This window comes from Bactrocera neohumeralis, chromosome 6 (assembly GCF_024586455.1).
Source record: "Bactrocera neohumeralis isolate Rockhampton chromosome 6, APGP_CSIRO_Bneo_wtdbg2-racon-allhic-juicebox.fasta_v2, whole genome shotgun sequence".
Taxonomy (NCBI): Eukaryota; Metazoa; Arthropoda; class Insecta; order Diptera; family Tephritidae; genus Bactrocera; species Bactrocera neohumeralis.
Genome location: NC_065923.1, coordinates 79,982,625 through 80,003,404, shown reverse-complemented (window position 1 = coordinate 80,003,404; position 20,780 = coordinate 79,982,625). Strand labels below are relative to the sequence as shown.

Below are 20,780 nucleotides of genomic sequence, written 5' to 3'. Positions count from 1 at the left end.
GCAGCATTTGTAATATTAAGCACTCATGTACGTATTTTTATTAAACATTATTTACTATACTTATAAAAACTTTGCAAGCTCTTTCAAAATACGTAATCGTAGGAGATGTTATTTACTTAACTTAGCAAAAATTATCCGCCACTCTTTGAATATCGTTTCCAGAAGCGTTTTACATCATCGTGTCCATTTTTGGTGACAACCATTGTGCGTGTACGCTCATTCATGTGTACCAGCACATTAATGGATTGCGCATAGTCACGCAGCGTTACAAAGTCAGCTTGTGATAAAAATTGGTTATAAACCACACCTTCAGTATAGGTGAAACGATTACGTTCAAGTTCCCATAATTTAATTTGGTCCACAACGGTTGGTGGTAGTGGAGATTTAGATTTAATTGCCGACTCAGTTATTTTCATGTTCGGATGAGAATACTGTTCCAAATAACTAACTATTTGATCTGCAGTGATACCGCCGCGTAGCGCTTGGCGCACGGAGTCGCGTGTCAGTACACCGACCACTAAATTGGGGAAACGATATAGAAGTTCGGTAAACAGGCCTAGAACGGCTACTTGGAGCGGGGAGTCTGTGTAAGCATATACACGGTAATTTGTTTCTACCACAATATAACCACTCTCCTGCGCTTTGTCATCCTCAGCTATTACTGCTGGTACAGCTGCGTGTTTGTTAGTCACGTTTAGTGCCAGCCGCGTTGGATAGAAACGTCCCTCTTTACGTTTACGTTGAAATACAAGTCCAAATTCTCGTAGATGTTGTAGAAAGGTTAGCATTTTTGGACTCATACCTTCCGAACTGTAGTCTCGCCCTAATGTGGAGAAACTCAATTGAAATAACATTGAAAGACAATCAGGCAAAGAGAGGCCACGTTCTTCGCAGGTGTCCAGGTATTGCAACATAAAGTGCCATACCTGTGATTGTGTGTCAAGTAGCAAAAATTGAAATCCTTGGCGTGTAATAGTAATGCCATCACGTTCATCGCGTTTCATGAGATTAGCATGTAGGAGTATGCGTACTGCATCCGGACTAATACCTTCACTGTCTTGTGCCTTGTTTGAACTGCCTGTGCCTACCATATAATGAAGGACACAACGCCAACGTGCCATGGCGTAAGTGTCTAGAAAGGCTATATCACGTGGTTTTGAGTCTTTCTCCAGGGTATGGGACATCGACCATGGTTTACCCCCACCCAGCAAAGCTATTTTCAAATTCTTTTTGAAAGTCGGACAAAGTTCCCAAGCTGATAATCCACCAGGTATTGCAGTTACTCGCCAAACGTTGAGTTCTGTAAGACATGCTGTAGATGCGGCTTGCTCCCTGTAAAATTAATATGTAATTAAATACCCCGAAAGGAACTAAGTTACAAACTTTGCGTAATGCTGTGAACCCCAAGATGCGACCACGGCCTGCGGCACTGGCTGTTCCACAAAAAGTATACGTATTACAAATTGTCGTGCGATTTCTGGAAGTTCCCTGTATACGGCTAAACAAATTGTAGGATAATTATACAGTTTCTCCAATGTTTCTGCCGTTCTCGTGCGCAAATATTCCTGCAAATCCATACACTGTAAATTGGCCGGCTTTGGTATAAGTGCATAAGTGGATGTGGTGGGACCAGATCGTCCAGCTTTTGCATCCGACATTTTGATAAAATTTTTATTTTTTATTTACCAAGAAGGAAGCAAAATTTTAGCCGGTTAACTTGTATTTTGTGCCCAATAACAACTTTTGATATAAAACAGTGGAAAAATTAATGCAAGCTTCTTCCTTTATTACTATTCACAATGAGAAAAGAAATTACTCAGATCTGCATATTGAAGAACGTTTTGTATATCATTGTTATCATGTTTAAAAATAATATATAATTATGTTTTAATTTTAATTTATATTTATAATTTAAACTATATTTCTATTGTTATTAACTTACTTCTAATTAAACTGTTTATAATAGTACCGGGTTTCCCAATAGGTATGATACGATTTCTATTTAAGTGCCATATGGCCATTTATAATACGCAATGATATGTTATTTTATTTCATTTATTTTATTGTATTAAGTAATATTTACAATTCCATGATGCAAGATATACGCAAAAACAACGTTTATTAATTATTCAATTTTATTATCACAATAACCGTTTTCCAATTGCAACTTTTCGTGCATTTCCATGACATATGTACGACTTGATGTAGTAGAAAAAGTACTCCAAAATATGGTTCGTCGAATTTGTTTCTGAAAAGAAGTCCTGGAAGCCATTTGAATAATCTTATGTTCAGAGTTTAATTGTATCAACTATAAAAAAATTGGATTTCCTTAATAATTAAAGAAATCATAGCATTCTTATTGGAAAACCTCTTTATATTAGTTCTAATTGAGCAGTTCACAATAGTAAATGGAAAGGTTTGAAGTTTTTGACATTTGTTGTTGAGCGCGCCTAAATTAATTTCGTCCGCTTGGTTTTTGAATGTTAACATTAAGAAATTAAGAATTGTTATGAATATTTTATATTGAAGAAAAATATGAGTGCAAGCGATGGTGTATTTAACAATTTACGACAAAAACTTGATGTGCTGGGATACACACAGACTTTGCCCTTGGCTGGTATACCCTTGGTTGCAGCGCTCTTTGAGGATTTGGTTAAATCGACGGAGAGTCTAAGAGATGCAAAGAAAAAAATTGTCGACCTGTTGGAGGTAAAGTGTAAAATAATTTTTGTTTTTCAAAGTATATCTGTAGAACACACTATTCAATATTCAGTTGTGACCGCAAGCCGTTGTCATGGTCAACAATATAAGTGTTTTGTGCGATGCCAAAACATATGATATCATTTTTTTCTCGCTGTAGGAAAAGTCTTGTTGGGAATTAGGTGTAGAACCATATAAGTGTGACAATTCACGTCTCTTGGCTGAATGTAATCAGCTGCATCAACAAAATTTAAAGGATCGAGAAGATTATGAGCAACGAAATTTTGGTAAGTTTGTTAAGTTATGCTAAATCAAAAATAACCTGCTAATTTGAATATATATACATATGTATATACATTTTTATATTACAGAATTAGGTCAGAAAATCCGTAATCTAGTTACGGACAAATTTCACCTAGAGGAACAATGCCAGCAGCTACAGCAACAACTGTCTTCACTCTTAGCCAAACATCAGAGTACAGTAACTGGGCCAAATATGAGAAATGTTAAAGACAAAGGTAAATTATCTTTTATTCTTAAAAAAATTAAATAAAATCAAAAAATATGTATGTATTCACAGCCAAAAAGCCGTTTGTAAGTACGGTGCGATCAGGTGAACGCATTCCACCACTTTTGGAGTCTGGCGGCAATATACGTTGCACCAAATGTACCAGCCAAACTACTCGTCCACATGCGGCAGATAGTGCAAGCGTTGGAGTTGACAAAATGCCTAGTGCAGCGTTAAAAAATGAAATAGACAGATTGGAAGATAGGGTAAAGAATTTATTGGACCAACTCGAGTTCTATAAGCGCAAGGTAAATATATTTCTTCTTCTTCATTGGCGTTGATATATTTATTGAAATTTATTTTTAATGAAATTGATGTTTTTTTAACTAAAAATTTAAGATTGAATCTCGCGATCGAGAAATTCGCCGTTTGAACGAGTTGCTGACAGGTGGTCGTCCGCCTGCTGCTCTAGCAAAAGACTGCTGTTTTAAAGATGTACGCGGTATGTCTGAAGACATTGAAAACTTACAACGAGAGAAGACTGAGAGTTTGAATAAGATACGCGAGTATCAAGAACAAATGCATGAAGCAATGGAAAGAGCGCTTTCACTGGAAACTCATAATAAACAACTGCAACAAGATCTTGATGAACTAAAGGTTGCAGCTTTGGCAGTAGAAACACAAGCAAATAGCGAAATAGCACAACGTGAACAAGAGTTGGAAGATTTACAAAATGAGTTGAAGAAATTGCGCAATAGACCAGAGAAAGGTGATAATAGAACACAAATTGGACGCAGAGCTGGAGGGGCTGGTGATGGTGTAAACAACTCTAATGACTCGTCAGCAGTGGCCGCCTTAAATGCTGATAAACGTCGTCTAAATGAACGCATTAATGAACTTACACAAAGGGGTTTGTATATCTTACATTCTTCTTTATTACTTTTATTGTAATTTATAGTATATTTATTATTATGTTTTGATATATTTTTCAGATGCTGAGCTGAAATCTGAAAATGAGCGCTTGCTAAAAAAATTGTCAAAGCTGAAAGGCAAAATACATGGCATGCAAAAAGGTAAAAAGAAATATATTATTTCTGAATTTCATGAATATTTTTTACATATTAACCGATCTGATATCACAAAAATATTCTCCCTTAATTTCAATACTAGGACTAACAGATTTACCGATTATTTCAATGACCCCTTTGTTAACATTTGAACTCAATGAACTTTTTATTTAAATTTAGCCAAGTCAACAATCTTTGTTTACATTATGCGAGGTCAATGACCCTTTTGTTTACATTTTACCGAGATCAATGACCCCTTTGTTTACATCTAGGGTCAATGAACTTTTTGTTTACATTTAGTCAGGTCCATAACCTTTGTTTACATTTATCCAACTCAACGTCCTTTGCTTAGATTTTTTCGGGTAAATTTTTTACATTCTTTGAGTTCGATGACCCCTTTGTTTACATTTTGCCGAGGTCAATGACCCCTTTGTTTACATTTGAGGTCAATGAACTTTTTGTTTACATTTAGCCGAGTCTACAACCTTTGTTTACATATAGCCAAGTCCACAACCTTTGTTTACATTTGAGGTCAATGAACCTTTTGTTTAAATTTTTTGGGATCAATGACCCCTTTGTTTACATTTGAGGTCAATGAACTTTTTGTTTACATTTAGCCAAGTTCACAACCTTTGTTAACATTTAGCCAAGTCAACAACCTTTGTTTACTTTTGGGTCACTTACCCTTTTGTTAACATGTTATGCGGTTGAGATGAAGAAAGTAATATAGTCCCTGTTGCAACTTAAGAGAGTATAAAATTCCTTATTATTGAAAACATCAAAAGCGAAATAATGTAATTATGATAAGCATTAATCATTCATCTTCCATAGAGCTGCAAGATAATGTTCAACAAAAAGAACAACGCACCGATGAAGAGAAAATAAGAATCAAGTCTGAACGTGACTTTTTCCAAAAAGAATATTTGCGCCTTATAAGCAAAGCCGGATCGGAAAAGGTACATCAAAAGTAATTTATTAAAAAAAAATTGAAATTCGTATGTTATCTACAGGAAGTTGAGTTTCTTCAATCACAAATCAAATCAAAAGATGACGAGCTACGTCTTCTGCGCGCAGAGCTTTGTCTACGCCAACAAGAACGCCTAATGCCAACAGTAAACACAGCCAATGCAGCTACAGCCACTGCCACTGCAGCGTCGCTAGCAAGCGCACGCTCAAATCATTCCGCTAAGTCAACGTTCAGCGCTGCCAGTAGTGATTGCGTACAAGCAGTGGTTCTGCGCGCGGAGCGTGAGCGTGATTGCGCACGCGCCGAGTTAGAACGTGTGCGCTGTGAACGTGATACATTGCGTGAGAAACATGTTTCCCTGCTGCAAACACAATCGTTGGAAACGCAGAAGTCACAAACACATATTGGTGAGCTGAATGCGCGCTTACGACAGTTGGAGCGAGAGAATCGTGAGTTGAGTACCGCGCGAGTGCCACATGAAACACACATTGTACTGCTCAAAGAGGAGATAGATGAGCTTAAGCGGCAGATTTTCGCTTTGCAAGAGGAAAATACGAAATTGCGCACGCGCAACAGCCAATTTAAGTAAGCACTTGGAATTTTGTTGCAGATACTTAGATTAAGCTTTTATTTTTTTTTTTTTTTAGAATTTTGAACGAGCAAACCGAACGTACACTGCAAGAGTATCAAAGTAAACTTGCCATTGCCGAGCGGCAACTGCAAACGGCTGATACGCGTTTGAACGATTTGGACTCGAATCGTGAGGTCACACATCGTGAAGCTGCACAGCTGCGCAATGAAGTTGCAGCACTCAAGAAGACCTATGTCTCACTGGAAAGTGAGAAAGACAAAATATTGGTATGTTCTACTGCGTAATTTGCAATATTTTTTATTTATTTGTTTATTTTTTTTTATATATAGACGCAATTAGATGCTAAAACGGAGCGTGCTTATCAATTGGAATTTGAACTTAAACTTTGCAAAGAGAAACGTTTGGCGTTGGAAAAAGAGGTCAAGGAGTTGGAGGAGAAATTAAGGTAAGTGATCTTGATTTGAAAAAATGGTATAATAGTGCGGAATTCTTAATATCGTGATGTGCCTATCGACATCTAATCGTGCAAATTGCTCTGAATGGATCTTCTGATAGAGCCAGCTTCCCCAGTAGTCATCTTGTGACTTTTAAGCACTGGCCAGGCACTTTTATAGCGCCAGCTGGCAGCACTTTTAAATCAAATCACATACAACTTTTATTTTATACATTTTATTTCATACATTTGATTTCAAATGGCACACAGAAATCTCAAACACTCACTAACAATATGTTGCTTTACTTAAGCTAATAGTTATTTTTTTCGAATTAATTATAATTTCTTGACGAACTTAAATTTTTAATGTTTACATTAAATTTTCGTTTTACTTTACAATTAATTTAATACAATATTTTATGCCTTCTATTATGTTTGTTTAATCCGTGCTATCCGAAAATTTCTAAAAACCATCTAAAATATGAAGAGAATCGAAAAATATGTATAACAGTAAATTTATATAAATATACATAAGTGATAATACGTAAGAATTATCGATTATGAAGGCAAACATGCGGCATGGTGAGGAACAGACGCAGGCACAGACAGTAGTTGTAGATATGTTGTACATATATAAACAGTTGGCAAGAGAGCAGGATAGTTGAGCAGAGGTTGGCATGCACCAAAGAGCCACATTTATAGTTCAGAGCGTTGTAAATATTGAATGATTTAAATATATACATATTGATATTGATATATATACAATATACATATATGGAACCCAAATAAGTGCTAATAGCTGAATAGAATGTCTATTTACATAGTAACACAGTTCTTTTATAATTTGAAAAAATTTACAATAGAAGAGCTGAAAGTTTATCAAAATATTTATATAAAAAATTGAAAAAAGATTGGTTGCAGTAGAGTTTACAGCGCTCAGTTCGGCTTAAATTTAATATATTTACATACATACATACTTAGGCAAGCAAACGCAGAAATTGTTAGTTTTAAAATTGAAAGTTGGGAAAATTAAAATTTGTATTAAATTTCGAATTTTCACGTTGCTTATTTAAATACCTCGCTAAACCCACCGTGGGCGCATTGCAGCGTGTTATGCGCGCACGTGGTAAATTTTGCTCATCCTCGCCAGCATCCTCGGCGAGCGTATAGCCGGGCCGACAGACACATTTCGCCTTCGTATCTAAAAAGCGTTGCGTTTGCGGACCGAGTGTGTGTGTTTTAAGCGGCTCCAACCATTGGCCCGGACCACATGGTCCTCTCGTATATAATTTATAACAATTACCATTCAGCTCTACCATACCCGGCGTCGATTCGCATGTATTCTCATCTTCTGTGCCGCCATTATCGATATTCGAACATTGTTGATCGAGATTCCAAATGACGCCGGAGCAACCGCATATGCCGTTGTAAGAAATGCCATCGACCGAGGGTCGCGCTGTGAAATCAAACACGACTACCTGATGCAATGAGCACGGACCTTGTGAACCAATGCGATAGCATGTATTCTCCTCGGGAAAATACAGACGACTTTTGCCGCAAAAGTTGCGTACACAATTGGTTGCATTAATCAGAAATTCGTTGGGTCCACATGGTCCCCTTGTATAGAGGCGGTAGCACAGTCCATCATTCCAGGGCACATAGCCGTCCTTGCATTGACACTGTGCGCGCGGTATGTCTGTCGCTGTGTTGGCGGCCGTGAAATTGTCTGGCAGATTGAAGATATGGCCCGGCGGACAGGGTCCTGGTGTGTCTGCAATTGTGAAACGTGCATGTTTAGCGACTGCAAATAACCAAAATAGACAAATTTATTCGTAATTATACTCAATTCGTAGCACATTTGATGATCCTCGTTGTAGTGCGGCAAATGCCGATGGCAATCACAACGGCCACCAGGCAGAAAGAGCTCACCGGGTGTTGAGCAAGGACCTTTGGTGTAATGCTCATGACAGGTCTCTTCGGGGTCGTAAAAATAATCGCGCAATGCACCTTCGTGTTCACACTAAAAACAAATTCGACGAACAGTCATATATTCTGGACTATTTAATTTCTATTTTACATACCTTACATTCGCCCAGTCCATCTTCACTCAATACCAGCAGCTTGCCTTTCACACAGGGTCCTTTCGTGTACTGCGCATAGCATCTGCCATCTTTCGGCCAAAAAATCATGCCCACCGAGCATTGCTTGGCCATTTTACAGCTGCCCCAACGATTGCTGGACCTGTCAGTTGTAGAAAAAAAGAAGGCGGTGTGCTCAAACAATGCCCAGCCTGCGTGAAAAACTCACCTTCGTCCGCTACTAATAAACGCTCGTTCTTCCGGTAAAGGCGCAAAGTATGCACTATGTTCGCATGGACCACGCTTAAATATCTCGTGACATTTATTCGTCTCCGCACTTAGCGCAGTGCCTGGCGGACAGCGGCATTCAGCTGCTGGTGCATTAAGGCGCGCCGATTTCGTTTTGCCCACATTCGGCGCTGGGCTCAGTTCCATCGTCTCCGGGCACGGGTATCCGATTGTGAAGATTTTAAAGCACTGTTTAAGTGGCGGCCAGTAGAGTAATTGCCAACCGCCGGGCATGCTGGCGCAGGGATTCTTTTCGGGATCGCTCCAAGGCGGTGGCACAATCGCCGCTTGTGTAGTTTTACTAAGCAGTAATGTGAGAAAAGCAATTAGGCTAAGACCAGAGTGTAGGATGGTCCAACAGAGTAGTAGCTTTCGGCGTTTCATTGTGAGATTCTGTGTGTGTTTTTTTTGAAAGTGTAAGCTGAAAGGGGGGAAAAAACGAAAATAAGTAAAATATGATTTAAAGAGATGTTTCCAATAAAAGTTGGGGCCTTAAGAGACTAATTTCAAAATTTAGGGAGATAAGTGAAATCGACTTTGTCAGCGCTTATAATTTTTTTTGAAAGAAAGAACAAAAATGTATTAAGACGCTTTACAAAATTTCTGATCTTGGGGCACTTGGAGTTTGTACGAAAATCGTTTCTTAAGCTTCTACAGTTACAATCATTGTGGAAAGTGACACTTTCAACTGCTTTTCGAAGAAAATTGGGAAAATGGAACTTTACTCCATAGAACCGAATCTAATCAAAATCATCTAATTTTATTCCTTGCAGAAATGATACCGTCTATCTCTCTATATCTAATTAAAACTTCATTTTATCCAACCCTTCCCTATCGATTTCGAACTTTCTTTCGTCAAAAATTCAAAAATTTATCGTGTCTTGGCTTTAATATGGGTCAATATCAAAAATAGAGGTGAATGGGAAGTGTGCCTTTTGTTATGTCATACACATAAGTATGTATATGTGGCTTTGCCTTTGGTACGCTTCATTGTTTAATTCTCTTAATTTTGTCTAAAATCAAATATTTAAACTTATTAAAAAAATGGTATTTAGTACAGTTTTGCCTCTAAATGCCCACGCGAGAATTAAAACTTATATGCGCATGCGCATGAATTCACACACATTTGCTTATATGGTATATATACATATTGACGCCAGCATATTTACGCATCGCGCCAGAGCACGCTTGACCGGTCGTTAGCCATGACCTAAAATGATGTTGGTTGCCAAAAAAAAGAGCTGAATGATAAGAGGATGGCAATAAAGAGCACAAGCCGGTAATAATAATTGGGCTAAATTGTTATGCAGACGTCTGGTCGAAAAAATTTGCAAACACAGTGGCTTGGAGTGTGAGAAAAAGTGAAATTTTGTTTAATTTGATTTTAAATATGCACAAATTCACCATTTCGTGTGCATATTTGATTACATTTTTTGTTGGATAAATAGCATAAAGGGTGTTTTTTGAAAATTTTTTAAAACTCTCAACTGTATTTGCAGTTTGTTCAGTTCTTTCTAACCTCCATTAATTAAATGTGACAGCTAGTCATTTCTGTTGGTTTTTAAAACACCTATAGGATTTTTGGTGGATATGCCAAAACATATGATTCGTAGTGTTTGAGAAGGTCTTACCAACAGAGTGTAGCAAATGAATCAGCCAGTATAGTATAAGGCCTCACAAACGCATATGAGCTTTGACACGTTGTTTGCTGAAAAAGTTTCGGATCTGAAGAGCTTTCATTTATTCCGACTTGTTCCACTGAACTAGGTTTTTGTCGCTGTTATGTTCGTATTTCTCATTTATTTCAGTAAAAAAGCCGGAGAGTCACCTTTTCGTATATAAAATTAGAAGCATAATAAATAGTTTAAAATAACTAATATAGCTTTAATATTTGTATGCCTTAAAAGTAGCAATTGCAGGCAAGAATAATTTTATATTGTCTTTCGCGGCTGATTTTAGCAGAAATTCTCTTTAATTCTCAGTTTATGGCTTTAAAGCCAATAACGGGTTTTTGAATAAGAACGTCGAATATTGGGTTCTGCGTCTGGACTTCTGCAAGCGTGCCCGCATCGTTTGCTGTCCCTATCGGTCTACTTTTGTTCGTCTCTATTGAAAAACCCGTTATATAGTTCTTCTTAGAAACAATCGCTTTGTTTTTAGTACACCCAAGTGCAAAAAAAATGGTTTAGATCATTGATACATTCGAGACTTGAACCCAGAAAACCTTTCACTGAACTGTTGTTATACGACTTTATCATGAATTGGATATCTGTTGAACGAGTAAGCATGATTGAAATTCTTAACTGTTGATCTCCAAATTGTTTAAGTCCTCTAAATTATTTAGGCCATAACAATGGCTCTCCAAGTCTCTTAAAGTTCCTTGATATACTCTCACAATTTTGAAGAAGCGCTAGAGCAATTATTGCCTCAAAATTAAATATTTATGGCGAAATTTTATTAAAATTTTTGTTGCTTTAAATTTTTATTGCTCTCGAAAGTCGGATGCCAATTTATTCAGAAGTAAAATGAAACCGCAATAAACAAGATAGCGCAACAGCTGCGCCGAGTTGACAGCCGGTAGCGAAAAGTGACTTAAAAGCTTCCTGCCAGTCAAAGTGTTGCACTGTAAAATGAGACTGCCACATGGCCACGCAACGGATGTTTCTTTGCAGCGCCGCAAATCACGCGTCGCAAGCAGTCAAGAGCGTGCTATGCGCCTGTTTGCCGGCGCGCATAATTTGCGGCATTTCAAAACTCTTAATGTGTGTGCAACAAGCTGCTGCAATCGCGCTGATAATGTTGCTTTGCACACTTTGACTTGAAATTTATCTTTTTTGCAATAATCACAGTTACTTTATTGGCTTCATTGCAGCAATTTGTGCATTTGCTTTGCGCTGCAATCACAGTCGGTTGCATTTGCTGTTGTTGTTATCGTTCATTTTATTTACAAGTATCAATTTCGCACTCCGCGCATGCGCCACCGCAATTTCATTTGCCCAATAAAATCGTTTGTTTATATGTGCATTGTGTCTCAATTCACGTTGTTTTTTTTATTGTTTTTATAATTTTTTCCATATTTCTTATGAATCGCTGTCTCAATTTCCAACCCGAAATGCGCCTTGCCATTGTTGGCTTGAGAATGCGCGCGAATATGAGTAGCGTCAACACAGAACTTGTAAACACAATTTCTTTGTATTTGTATTTGTCTGCGGTTGTATCATGGACCGCATTTGAATGACCCATATTGCTGCGAAAGCACGCAACTGCTAACATTGAAGAATCATATGTGCAAACATACATTCGTGTGTACATAGTATTATATACAACCTGTATCGACTTTTTATTAAATCGACTATTTGTGCGTGTTATGTATGTCTACAGGGTTCAAGGCGAGGCAAGTGTGCTTTCATTTGCTTCAATAACTTTTGAATTTGACCTGGACCAATGGGTTGTCACGTTGGTTATTTAAGATTCCAGAATGTTGCAAAAAGTTTTCAGGTAGTCTAAAATGTGTATATCGACTGTGCTAATTTTCAAAAAGAAAAGAAAATGTGCGCAAAAATTATTCAGTAGACACTAGAGAGGAAGCAGAGGCTCTACATCTCTTCGGGTCTTTTGACTGAGCTATTAGACGTATACGAATCAGCGTTGTGCCAACGAATTTATTGATCAGCTAATAGTTTTAGTAATGATATATACAATATACGTAGGTTGCCTTTTATATTTCGGGATTTGACAACACAAGCAAATATTAATCAGCCAAAATTCCTTTTATTGTTATTCATAATATTCTCAATTAAGTTCTATACACTTTTGCATACGTTTGAACAAATTGTCTAAGCACTTTTGCCACTCTGATTGAGGTATTTCCAAAATATGCGTTCCGAACGAAACAACCGCTTGTTCAGGTGTCGAAAAACGCTTCGTTTTTCGGGAATAAAAAGAATTCATTCGGTGCCAAATCAGAACTTTACGGTGGATGGCTCTTCAAATTGATGTTTTAAGTGCAGTTGTTTCAGTCGATGTGTGATTTAACCATAGTCTTCCTGATTTCTTGAAAGACAACAGGCAAACAAATCGTTATATACCACTCAGAGTTTACTATACCGCGTTGTTCCAGTGGTATGGTTGCGATATGTCCAGTTTTTCCAAAAAACAGGCAACTATTCGCTTGGAAGTGCTTCGTGCGCGAACAAATTTTGTTGGATTCGGCTCATCTAGAAAAATCCCATACAGTTGACTGCTGTTTACTTTCGGGCTCAAAAGCGTAAAATCACGAATCATCACCTGTCACAAGATGAGTCTTTTTTTGACCGTTCTCTCAACAGTCGGGTCTACCTCACCGGAACGGACCCGAATTTTTTGTACGGCCAAGGACTGTCAACTCGGCAGAATTCAGAATTCTGCCGCTACAATATCAACAGCGTAAACAATTTGTTGTTCATACAACATTGAATGTATGTTGGTCCCACTAATACCCATAGTTGTCTCAATCTAACGATAGGTTACATGAGAATCTTCGATCTTGCAATATCAGTTTGCGCACAGCATCAACAGTTTCCAGAACAAGAATTGATTTTGGACGACCTTCCAAAATTCGACTTGGAGTTGTTTACAACCTCGATTGTATTCACCATACCAACGATAAACACTGGTCCTGGATGGGGCTTCATCTTGAAGATTTAATCCACGTCGAAAGTTAAAAAAAATAATCACCCGAAAATATTTTCGTTTTAAATCCATTTTTTGCACGAGAAGAATTTTTTAAGTTACTGTATGTATAACATTAAAATTGTCAAACTTAACGATAAAGTTGGTGCCAAATTCCGAAATATAAAAGGCAACCTACGCGATCCTTTCATTATAAAATATTCCATATTTTGATCGAGAAGAATATTTTAAGTTACTGTAAACAACATATCAAATATGCCAAACATTACGTTAAAATTGTGAGTTGCCAGATGGCCACACTAAAGGCAACCCACGTATGTATGTATAAGCTCGACCAAAAAATGTTTTTCTTATTTTATTACTCAGATATTTTAACATTTAATCCTTTCATTGCAAAAAAATTAACTGGTTTTTTTAATGACGTGAAAACGAAATTGTAACAGGAAGAATTTTAACCATAGTCAACCCACAGACAAATACAATCAAATGGCAAGTCAAGCCAAATTGCATAACTGTAGATAAATAAGGCAAGCTAAGAAAGTGGGTAGCAGCAGCCGGCCGCCAGCCGCCTGATGTGTCGCACCAAGCCATCGAGCGCAGTGTTGGGCCTGGAGTGCCTTGTAATAACAAAGACAACGTGAACGTCAGCATGCACTCGGTTTGTAAACAAAAACCGGCATTTGTTGGCCAGATTTGCTCTCACTCTTGCAATGCTCCGTGTTTGCATGCGTTGCACTGCAACATGTTTCAAACAGCTGTTCGCCACACGGTGTAACGGTTAATTAGCCGTGCTTGCTTGACTTCTTTTCGCTTGCAATTGTTTTCGTTGCACCAATATGTGCAACACACATGCGCAGGCTTGCTTGTGCGCTGGACCACTCTCACTGCTGCTGCAGCCAACAACCCACCCTTGCCCGTCAGCCATTGGCAGCATTGTTGTTGGCGATTTTCATTGCACTGCAATTGCTTGTTAGCGTTTTTCTTTTCTTTTGTTGTTGCGGCTATCATTAAGCGCCGCTGATTACGTCGTCACTGGAAAAGTTGTGAAAATTACTTGTAATTATTTGTTATTTCATTGCTATTTTTCTCATTCGTGCGCCGCATGGGGTGTGGCAAACAGCACAGCAGCATTGTAGGCCACCAGCACGATATCTATTTGTTGGTTTAGTGGGTTACTAATGCCATCGCTTGCCTTATTTGTCGCTTGCGCAATATTGTGGTTATTATTGATCGATGCGATAACATTACGAATCGGATGGGATGTTGCAAGTGCAATTGAAACCATGCTTATGGGGACGGTTTAAGGAGAAAAAACTTTGTTGCAACTGCATTGCCATTTTTGGTATGATATTATGAATGAGTTGTGTCTATTAGGTCTTGATCTTTTAAGCAGGGAACCCAAATTTTATTCTATAATATTAATATTCTATTTTTCTTCTTTCTTTTCGTCTGTATGTATATACGCGAATTAGTATCTCAGTTTTTAAGATATCCACCTGAAATTTTGCTCACATACAAGTACTTTATTTTATAAGTATATGCACACATTTGTTAGCACCACCGATATCGGATCACTATACCATATAGCTATCATACAAACTGAACGTTCAGAATCAAGCACTTGTATCGAAAACTTTTTCATTTGACGAGATATTTTCTTGAAATTTGGCATGGCTTATTTTCGTTGACAAGACTATGATCTCCGAAGATATTGCTCAGATCGGACCACTATGGCATATGGGTGTCATACGAGTACAAACTTAACGATCGGATCAAGCACTTGTATGGAAAACTTTTTTATTTGGCGAGATATCTTCAAGAAATTTGGCAGACATTATTATCCAAAGCAACGCTACCTACTCTGAACAAATTGTTCAAATCGGACCACAATAGCATATAGCTGTCATACAAACCGGTCGATAAAAATCATGATAAAATCGGCATACACATATTTTTTCCTTGTTAAGTACCCTTTACTCAACTGAAAAGTTGTTTATATCAAACACCGTGGCCATTTAGATACATATAATGTACATTTTTGTCGTAGTTGCTATTAGAAATGCACCCGTGCAGGGTATTATAGCTTCGGTGCACACACAGTTAATATTTTTTCTTGTTTTTGTTTGCAAAAAGCGAGTTCAGTGGCTTTCTTTTTTCAAATTTGTGGAATCAGTGCTATATAGTGCCAATACCAAAATCAAACCATATGATCAAATTTTAACCGGACTGGTTCACCCACGCCGAGTCGATATTTTAAATAATATTTTTTCCTAGATGGCTACAATCTTCTTTATATTCGTATGAAGTTTGATTTCAATACTAGCTAAAAACCAGACTATGTCGTCACATTCTAGCATGATTGTGTATACTGACCCATCCGAATTCTAAGTAGCATCACTGATCTTAGCTTATATAATTAAAACAATTATTTCTGGCTAACTACTTCACTAATTGCCATTACCTTTTTAGTCTTCGTCGCCAATGAAGATTGAGCTGTCTGTCGGTATTTCTGCAAACTAGCTATATTCTGCGCAAAATTGTGTAGTTGCCGTCTCCGTTGAAGTTTCACTTTTTAGAACATAATTTCTTTTGCTTTTTAAGAATTTAACAAATACTCGCTTGGCACTTTCACAAAACCACACACCTGCGAGCGCACATTCTTGAAGTTTTTTGTTTTTTTGTCACAATGTCACTATTTACTATATTCTTTCATGGAACATTATATTGTATGTCTACAAGGCATTACCTACACAGCGATAGCACACCGCACTACACTCACACATATTGGACGGTTATTCAACTCGTTGTCTACATACATATGTATGTATACACTGAAAGCTGAGGCGAGTCAGTCACTTAGTTCATAAACTTTGTATGCGGCAAAGAATGAAGTGAGTGCGCACAGGTAGCTGAAATGAGGTAGAGAATGAAGATGATAAAGAAGGTAAACACAAGATGATATGCAGCACAGAAAAGTGGCTGTGAGATAATGAAACAACAACAACTTCACAAACAACTAATTAATAAGTAGCGGCATCGGTCGCAGCGGCCGCAGCAGCAACTCCTCTTTATGGCCTTGAATTCAGGGCGTTGTGATGTCTTCTATCTTTTTATTGCTGATTTTATTTATTTTGTTCAGTATAATCAAACATTTTTTGTTGGTTTGGCTGACCAGCTTGAAAAACGGTTTTATGAATTGGTATTTTTTAAATGTAGACGCAATTAGTGGCTTCATTTTCTAATTATTTATTCATTTTGTTATTGCTGTTTGCAGTTTTGATAGTTATAATATTAATTGTATTTATATTTTAAACATTTAGTTAGCTTGTGAATTGAATATTATGATAGCGAACGGTTTGATTGGCCTCTCATTCTTCTCGACTCGAGAAAAAATATGTTTCCGTCTTGTGGCGGGATATTAAAAATTATATTTTTATTTAATTATTTAAATAGTTTCTCTATATTTTTGTTTAAATTGACCTTTCAAAATCAAGATAGAGATAATTTTTTACCCTTTTATGCCAGAAGAAATAAGTCTGTGATGGGTATTACGAGTATAACTTCGGTGCAGATGAAGCTAATTTTTTTCTTGTTTTTTTAGTGGTAATTTTTATTTGTCCTCGGGGAAAAATATAGTCTTTTACTGCCATGATTTAAATATTTTTTTTAATTACATTGCTCAATAAATCTAAATAAAAAATTTGCGACTCTAAGAGTCCTGTGAGGTATTTGAGGTGTCCTCATTACGAGTTTGAGTTCAATAATTTCCCATCACATGGCGGTGGTTTGACCCTACACTCCTTGATTACAACACCAAAAATCCTATGTATTAGGTAATTTTTACTATTATTTTCTATTTTAGCAACCCAAAATTAACATCACAGTCGCAAAATAATTGTCAACTAGTGTTATTAATAATATTTGTGTTTTTTTTAATATTCTCTTACCACCCATTTTTTTTGGTTATTTTACTGAAAATAATTTTTATTTATTTATTTATAACTTTTTATTATACTAATTTATTTCTTTTTTTGTATTAGTGACCCAATGTTTTCATTTAAAGACTTCTTGTGTGTTTTTTATTATTTTAATTTGAATTATTTTTTATATTTTATTTTATTATTTTTTTAGAATTTTTTTACTCAGTTTTTATTTATCCTCAAAAGAAAAAATTGTATTTTTTTTGGCATGACTGAAAACTAAATTTTTATTTTAGTATTATATATAATTTTATAGATTTTTTATTATATTTATTTGTTTTGTCTTATTTATTATTTTTACTGAAAATAATTTTTTTATACATACATAATATTTAATTTTAAAATATTTATTTTTTATTCATTTTTTATTTATTATTTTTTGTTTTTTAATATTTTTTGTTTTTTAATATTTTTTTTAAATTTAATATTTAGTTTTTATTTATAATATTCTGTGATCTACTTCATTTTTTAGTATTTGAGATTTGGTAGATTTTTTTATATTTTTATTTGTTTTGTCTTATTTATTATTTTTACTGAAAACAATTTTTTAAAATATATAACATAATATTTAATTTTTAATTTTAAAATACTATAATTTTTTTTGTTTTTTTGTTTTTTAATATTTTTTTAAATTCAATATTTAGCTTTTATTTATAATAAAATTTAAAAGTATTTATTTTTTATTAATTAATTTATTTTTATATATTTTTAATTTAATTTTTTATATATAATAATTTTAATTTTTTATTTTATTTATCAGTTTTTTTATATACATATATTTTTTTTTTAATTTTACTGAACCGCCAGCACTTCATTTGTTACAATTTCTTCATTTCTTTTCTTATTTCTTTTCCCATAACGCAACTGCTGCAGATTTTAATGTGAAATTCGTAATAAATTAAGCCAATCGCGATTGAACTCTTTCAAGGTTACTATTATGTTTTATCATGCAAATCGCAACAATGCTGAATTCGAAAATAGGCGTTAGCGCTTTATAATTCGTTGCAGTTTCAAATTATATTCGTTTATTTTTTCAACACTTGCACAAATAATTTGTTACGCCTTTGGAGGTCAGCACACATTGTGGTCTAATTTAGCACCGTAAAACTGCAAACAAAAACTGATATAACAATATGCTTTAGCTTTCAATCATATTAGCTGTGCAACAATTGAGATGAGTTAGTCAAAATTGTGTAATGACTTATATTACGACACTAGCATGAATATACACTTACTACACTTTTTTATAAAACAGTATTTTTTATTTCAAAAACCTCCTTTTTTTCTGTTGAAAACCGACTTTGAAGCCAACGCAGCCGTGTTTTGACTTTAACGATGTTTGTCTGCCGCTAAACGATATTTATGTGGTTCACCCGCCAAATCAAAAAAATTCTTTGCTGGCGCACAAATCGTATACACTCGTCAATCGCACCGCAAGTCGAGCCACACGCCACCGTAAGCCACCAGCGTCGAGTTTGATCTGTGCGCCGGGCGCATTTTTACTATCAACTTTCAGCATTGCACTCAAACGCGCTCTCATTTTGTGTTGAGCTCTTGTCTGCGCTCAATTCATTTTCAATTCAATCAGCTGTGCGAATTTTTCGAGCACAAACCAAAGTTTATTTGCTTTTTTTTGTACCAATTTATTTGTTTTATCTATTCTTCGTCGTAGTTTGTATAACATTATTATAAAAAAATATATTTCATTAACTTTTCACTGCCTCTTGTACCAACTTCCACTCAGAATATTTTTTTTTTTTTTTTCGTTTACTACTCCTCTCTAGAGTCATCTCTGGGTTTTCACTTATCTCACTCTTTTGACGTATATTGCTCAGTGTTTATTGTTTGCTTGTCAACAATTGAACCGATGTTTGTTGTTATGGTTATATTTTTTATGCTTGTTTTAATTTCTATTGCCTGGTTGTCAATGCTTACAGTGTATGTTTTTTATCAGCGTATTATTTTTATGTACAAACATATGTACATACATCCTATTTTAACCACATTTTGGCTGTATTGCTAGTTTGATACCCTTTTTGTAGGCTACGCATAATTTGTAAGCCTCATTTGTGGTCGTTAACTGTAAATTAGTTTTGTATGCAAATTGATATTTATGGTCAATAGTGTGTACTACGAGTAGTATAAAACGAGAATTCAATATTTTCCGGTAGTCAATTTATATGCGAGAGCACAATTTTCAGGCTGTGTGTCTACTTTCCGGTATTTTAACGAAATATTTGGTAGTCGAAAAAGTTTTTTCGTATTTCTAATCAAACTTTAACATATTTTTTTTATATTTATAATAATAATAAATAAACACATATGTATTATTTTGGTCGACCACTTTTTGTCATTTTTCCGCTAGAGACATTATTCCACCGGCATAAAACTTTCATCAGTGTAAATCGAAATTTCGAAATTTCAGAGCGGAAGCGAGCGAGCCATTGTTGTGCTGGTACAGCATGGTCTCCGGAAACTTCACAAATTTCATTGGTGGCTTGCGTGGCATTCTTCCCTTTTTATACAAAAATTTCATCAAATTCAATTTCTTCCTTATTTTCACTCATTTTTGAACAGCTGTAACTTTTTTCAACTTTCCCGAATTTAATTTTTTGGTTAAATGAAGCTTAAAATTTCACCTTTCCAATACTATATGGCATGACACAATGTGATTGGAGCACTAGAGATATACCACTGCAACGATATCTATTGACAAAATACGAAAAGACTTTTTCGACTACCCAATATGTAAAAGCAGAAAAATTGAGTTTTTGTATTTTCGCATATTTTTTGTTTGAAATATTTTGCTGCTTTAAATTACTGTTTACTTTTTACATGCATATTTCTTACGCTCCCACTTGTTCTTTGGTTCGCTGTTACTTTATTAGGGGTATTTGAACTTTGTATTTATCTTCAAGATCCCTGCAAGTCATAAGTATATATGTAGTACATACGTATGGACGTATGTATGTACGTAAGGTAGCTCATGAAATGCGTGACTTTTTCGCCCATTTCATTGCGGCCTTTATTTACCCGCGTAATTAGCACATTTGCATAAAAGTGGACAACTAAATGAGAAAAAATCTCGTACAATATGATTTGCTTAAAGAAAGATGAAAGCAAAAAGCATAAAAAATAAAAGTGCCTCTTTATAATTGCATTGAAAGGAAGTTTTACCTTCCGCAATTGGTTCAAAGCGTTTCTTCGCAAGTGACTACACATATTGCAGAACTTTACTTGCGCTTTGTATTTACTTTAAACGCATTGGCTGAGTGTTGTTGCCTTGGAGTTATGGCTGTCTGTCCCCTTGACTCACTGCGTTTTACGGACGTACCTATATTTTCGAAAATATCTCTGTATGTATGTGCATATGTCGGCTATAAGTATATGTACTAGCTTTGTGCTGGCATTGAAGAACGTGTTTGGCATATCGACAATGTTCGACCTTTCATTTAGCAGCACATTTCCATGGTTCTTATACTAAAGTTAAACAAAT

General features: G+C 35.8%; 3 protein-coding genes across 12 annotated transcripts in view; 1 reads left to right on the top strand and 2 right to left on the bottom strand.

The window, feature by feature from the left end:
• Nucleotides 1-6: 6 nt before the first annotated feature.
• On the bottom strand, nucleotides 7-1,786 carry LOC126762946 (general transcription factor IIH subunit 4). Its single transcript, XM_050480030.1, has 2 exons — nucleotides 1,384-1,786; nucleotides 7-1,332 (listed from the first exon to the last, which is right to left on the bottom strand). The coding sequence occupies exons 1-2, from the start codon at nucleotides 1,656-1,658 to the stop codon at nucleotides 132-134; spliced, it is 1,476 nt and encodes a 491-aa protein (XP_050335987.1). The 5' UTR covers nucleotides 1,659-1,786; the 3' UTR covers nucleotides 7-131.
• Nucleotides 1,787-1,963: 177 nt separating this feature from the next.
• LOC126762943 (centrosomal protein of 135 kDa) overlaps nucleotides 1,964-20,780 on the top strand; it is a 49,130-nt gene continuing 30,313 nt past the window's right edge. For 4 of the 8 annotated variants that reach the window (XM_050480019.1, XM_050480020.1, XM_050480021.1 and 1 more), the window contains exons 1-10: nucleotides 1,965-2,709; nucleotides 2,861-2,987; nucleotides 3,072-3,218; nucleotides 3,281-3,516; nucleotides 3,608-4,118; nucleotides 4,201-4,281; nucleotides 5,107-5,231; nucleotides 5,286-5,827; nucleotides 5,890-6,100; nucleotides 6,164-6,279. In XM_050480019.1, the coding sequence (XP_050335976.1) occupies nucleotides 2,536-2,709; nucleotides 2,861-2,987; nucleotides 3,072-3,218; nucleotides 3,281-3,516; nucleotides 3,608-4,118; nucleotides 4,201-4,281; nucleotides 5,107-5,231; nucleotides 5,286-5,827; nucleotides 5,890-6,100; nucleotides 6,164-6,279 (2,270 nt within the window). In that variant the 5' untranslated portion in view covers nucleotides 1,965-2,535. Of the gene's footprint in view, nucleotides 2,710-2,860; nucleotides 2,988-3,071; nucleotides 3,219-3,280; nucleotides 3,517-3,607; nucleotides 4,119-4,200; nucleotides 4,282-5,106; nucleotides 5,232-5,285; nucleotides 5,828-5,889; nucleotides 6,101-6,163; nucleotides 6,280-20,780 lie in introns of all 8 variants that reach the window. The other 4 variants (XM_050480022.1, XM_050480023.1, XR_007667538.1 and 1 more) reach the window with 3 other exon arrangements.
• On the bottom strand, nucleotides 6,522-18,747 carry LOC126762945 (uncharacterized). Of its 3 annotated transcripts, XM_050480029.1 has the most exons (7): nucleotides 18,520-18,747; nucleotides 15,766-16,213; nucleotides 8,575-9,054; nucleotides 8,349-8,508; nucleotides 8,110-8,287; nucleotides 7,345-8,038; nucleotides 6,522-6,741 (listed from the first exon to the last, which is right to left on the bottom strand). In XM_050480029.1, exons 3-7 carry the CDS (start codon nucleotides 9,015-9,017, stop codon nucleotides 6,717-6,719), a joined length of 1,500 nt encoding a protein of 499 aa, XP_050335986.1. In that variant the 5' UTR covers nucleotides 9,018-9,054; nucleotides 15,766-16,213; nucleotides 18,520-18,747; the 3' UTR covers nucleotides 6,522-6,716. The 3 variants fall into 3 exon arrangements, with proteins under 3 accessions (XP_050335986.1, XP_050335984.1, XP_050335985.1); XM_050480027.1 differs by having other exon boundaries at nucleotides 6,522-8,038; XM_050480028.1 differs by lacking the exon at nucleotides 15,766-16,213 and having other exon boundaries at nucleotides 6,522-8,038.

Coding starts and splice junctions, on each gene's coding strand:
- LOC126762946 (XM_050480030.1), bottom strand. CDS start 1,658: ATGTCGGATGCAAAAGCTGGACGATCTGGTCCCACCACATCCACTTAT. Junction 1,333..1,383: donor GGTTCACAGCATTACGCAAA/GTTTGTAACTTA, acceptor TTAATTTTACAG/GGAGCAAGCCGCATCTACAG.
- LOC126762945 (XM_050480027.1), bottom strand. CDS start 9,017: ATGAAACGCCGAAAGCTACTACTCTGTTGGACCATCCTACACTCTGGT. Junction 8,288..8,348: donor ATGGACTGGGCGAATGTAAG/GTATGTAAAATA, acceptor ATTTGTTTTTAG/TGTGAACACGAAGGTGCATT. Junction 8,039..8,109: donor TCAAATGTGCTACGAATTGA/GTATAATTACGA, acceptor TCACAATTGCAG/ACACACCAGGACCCTGTCCG.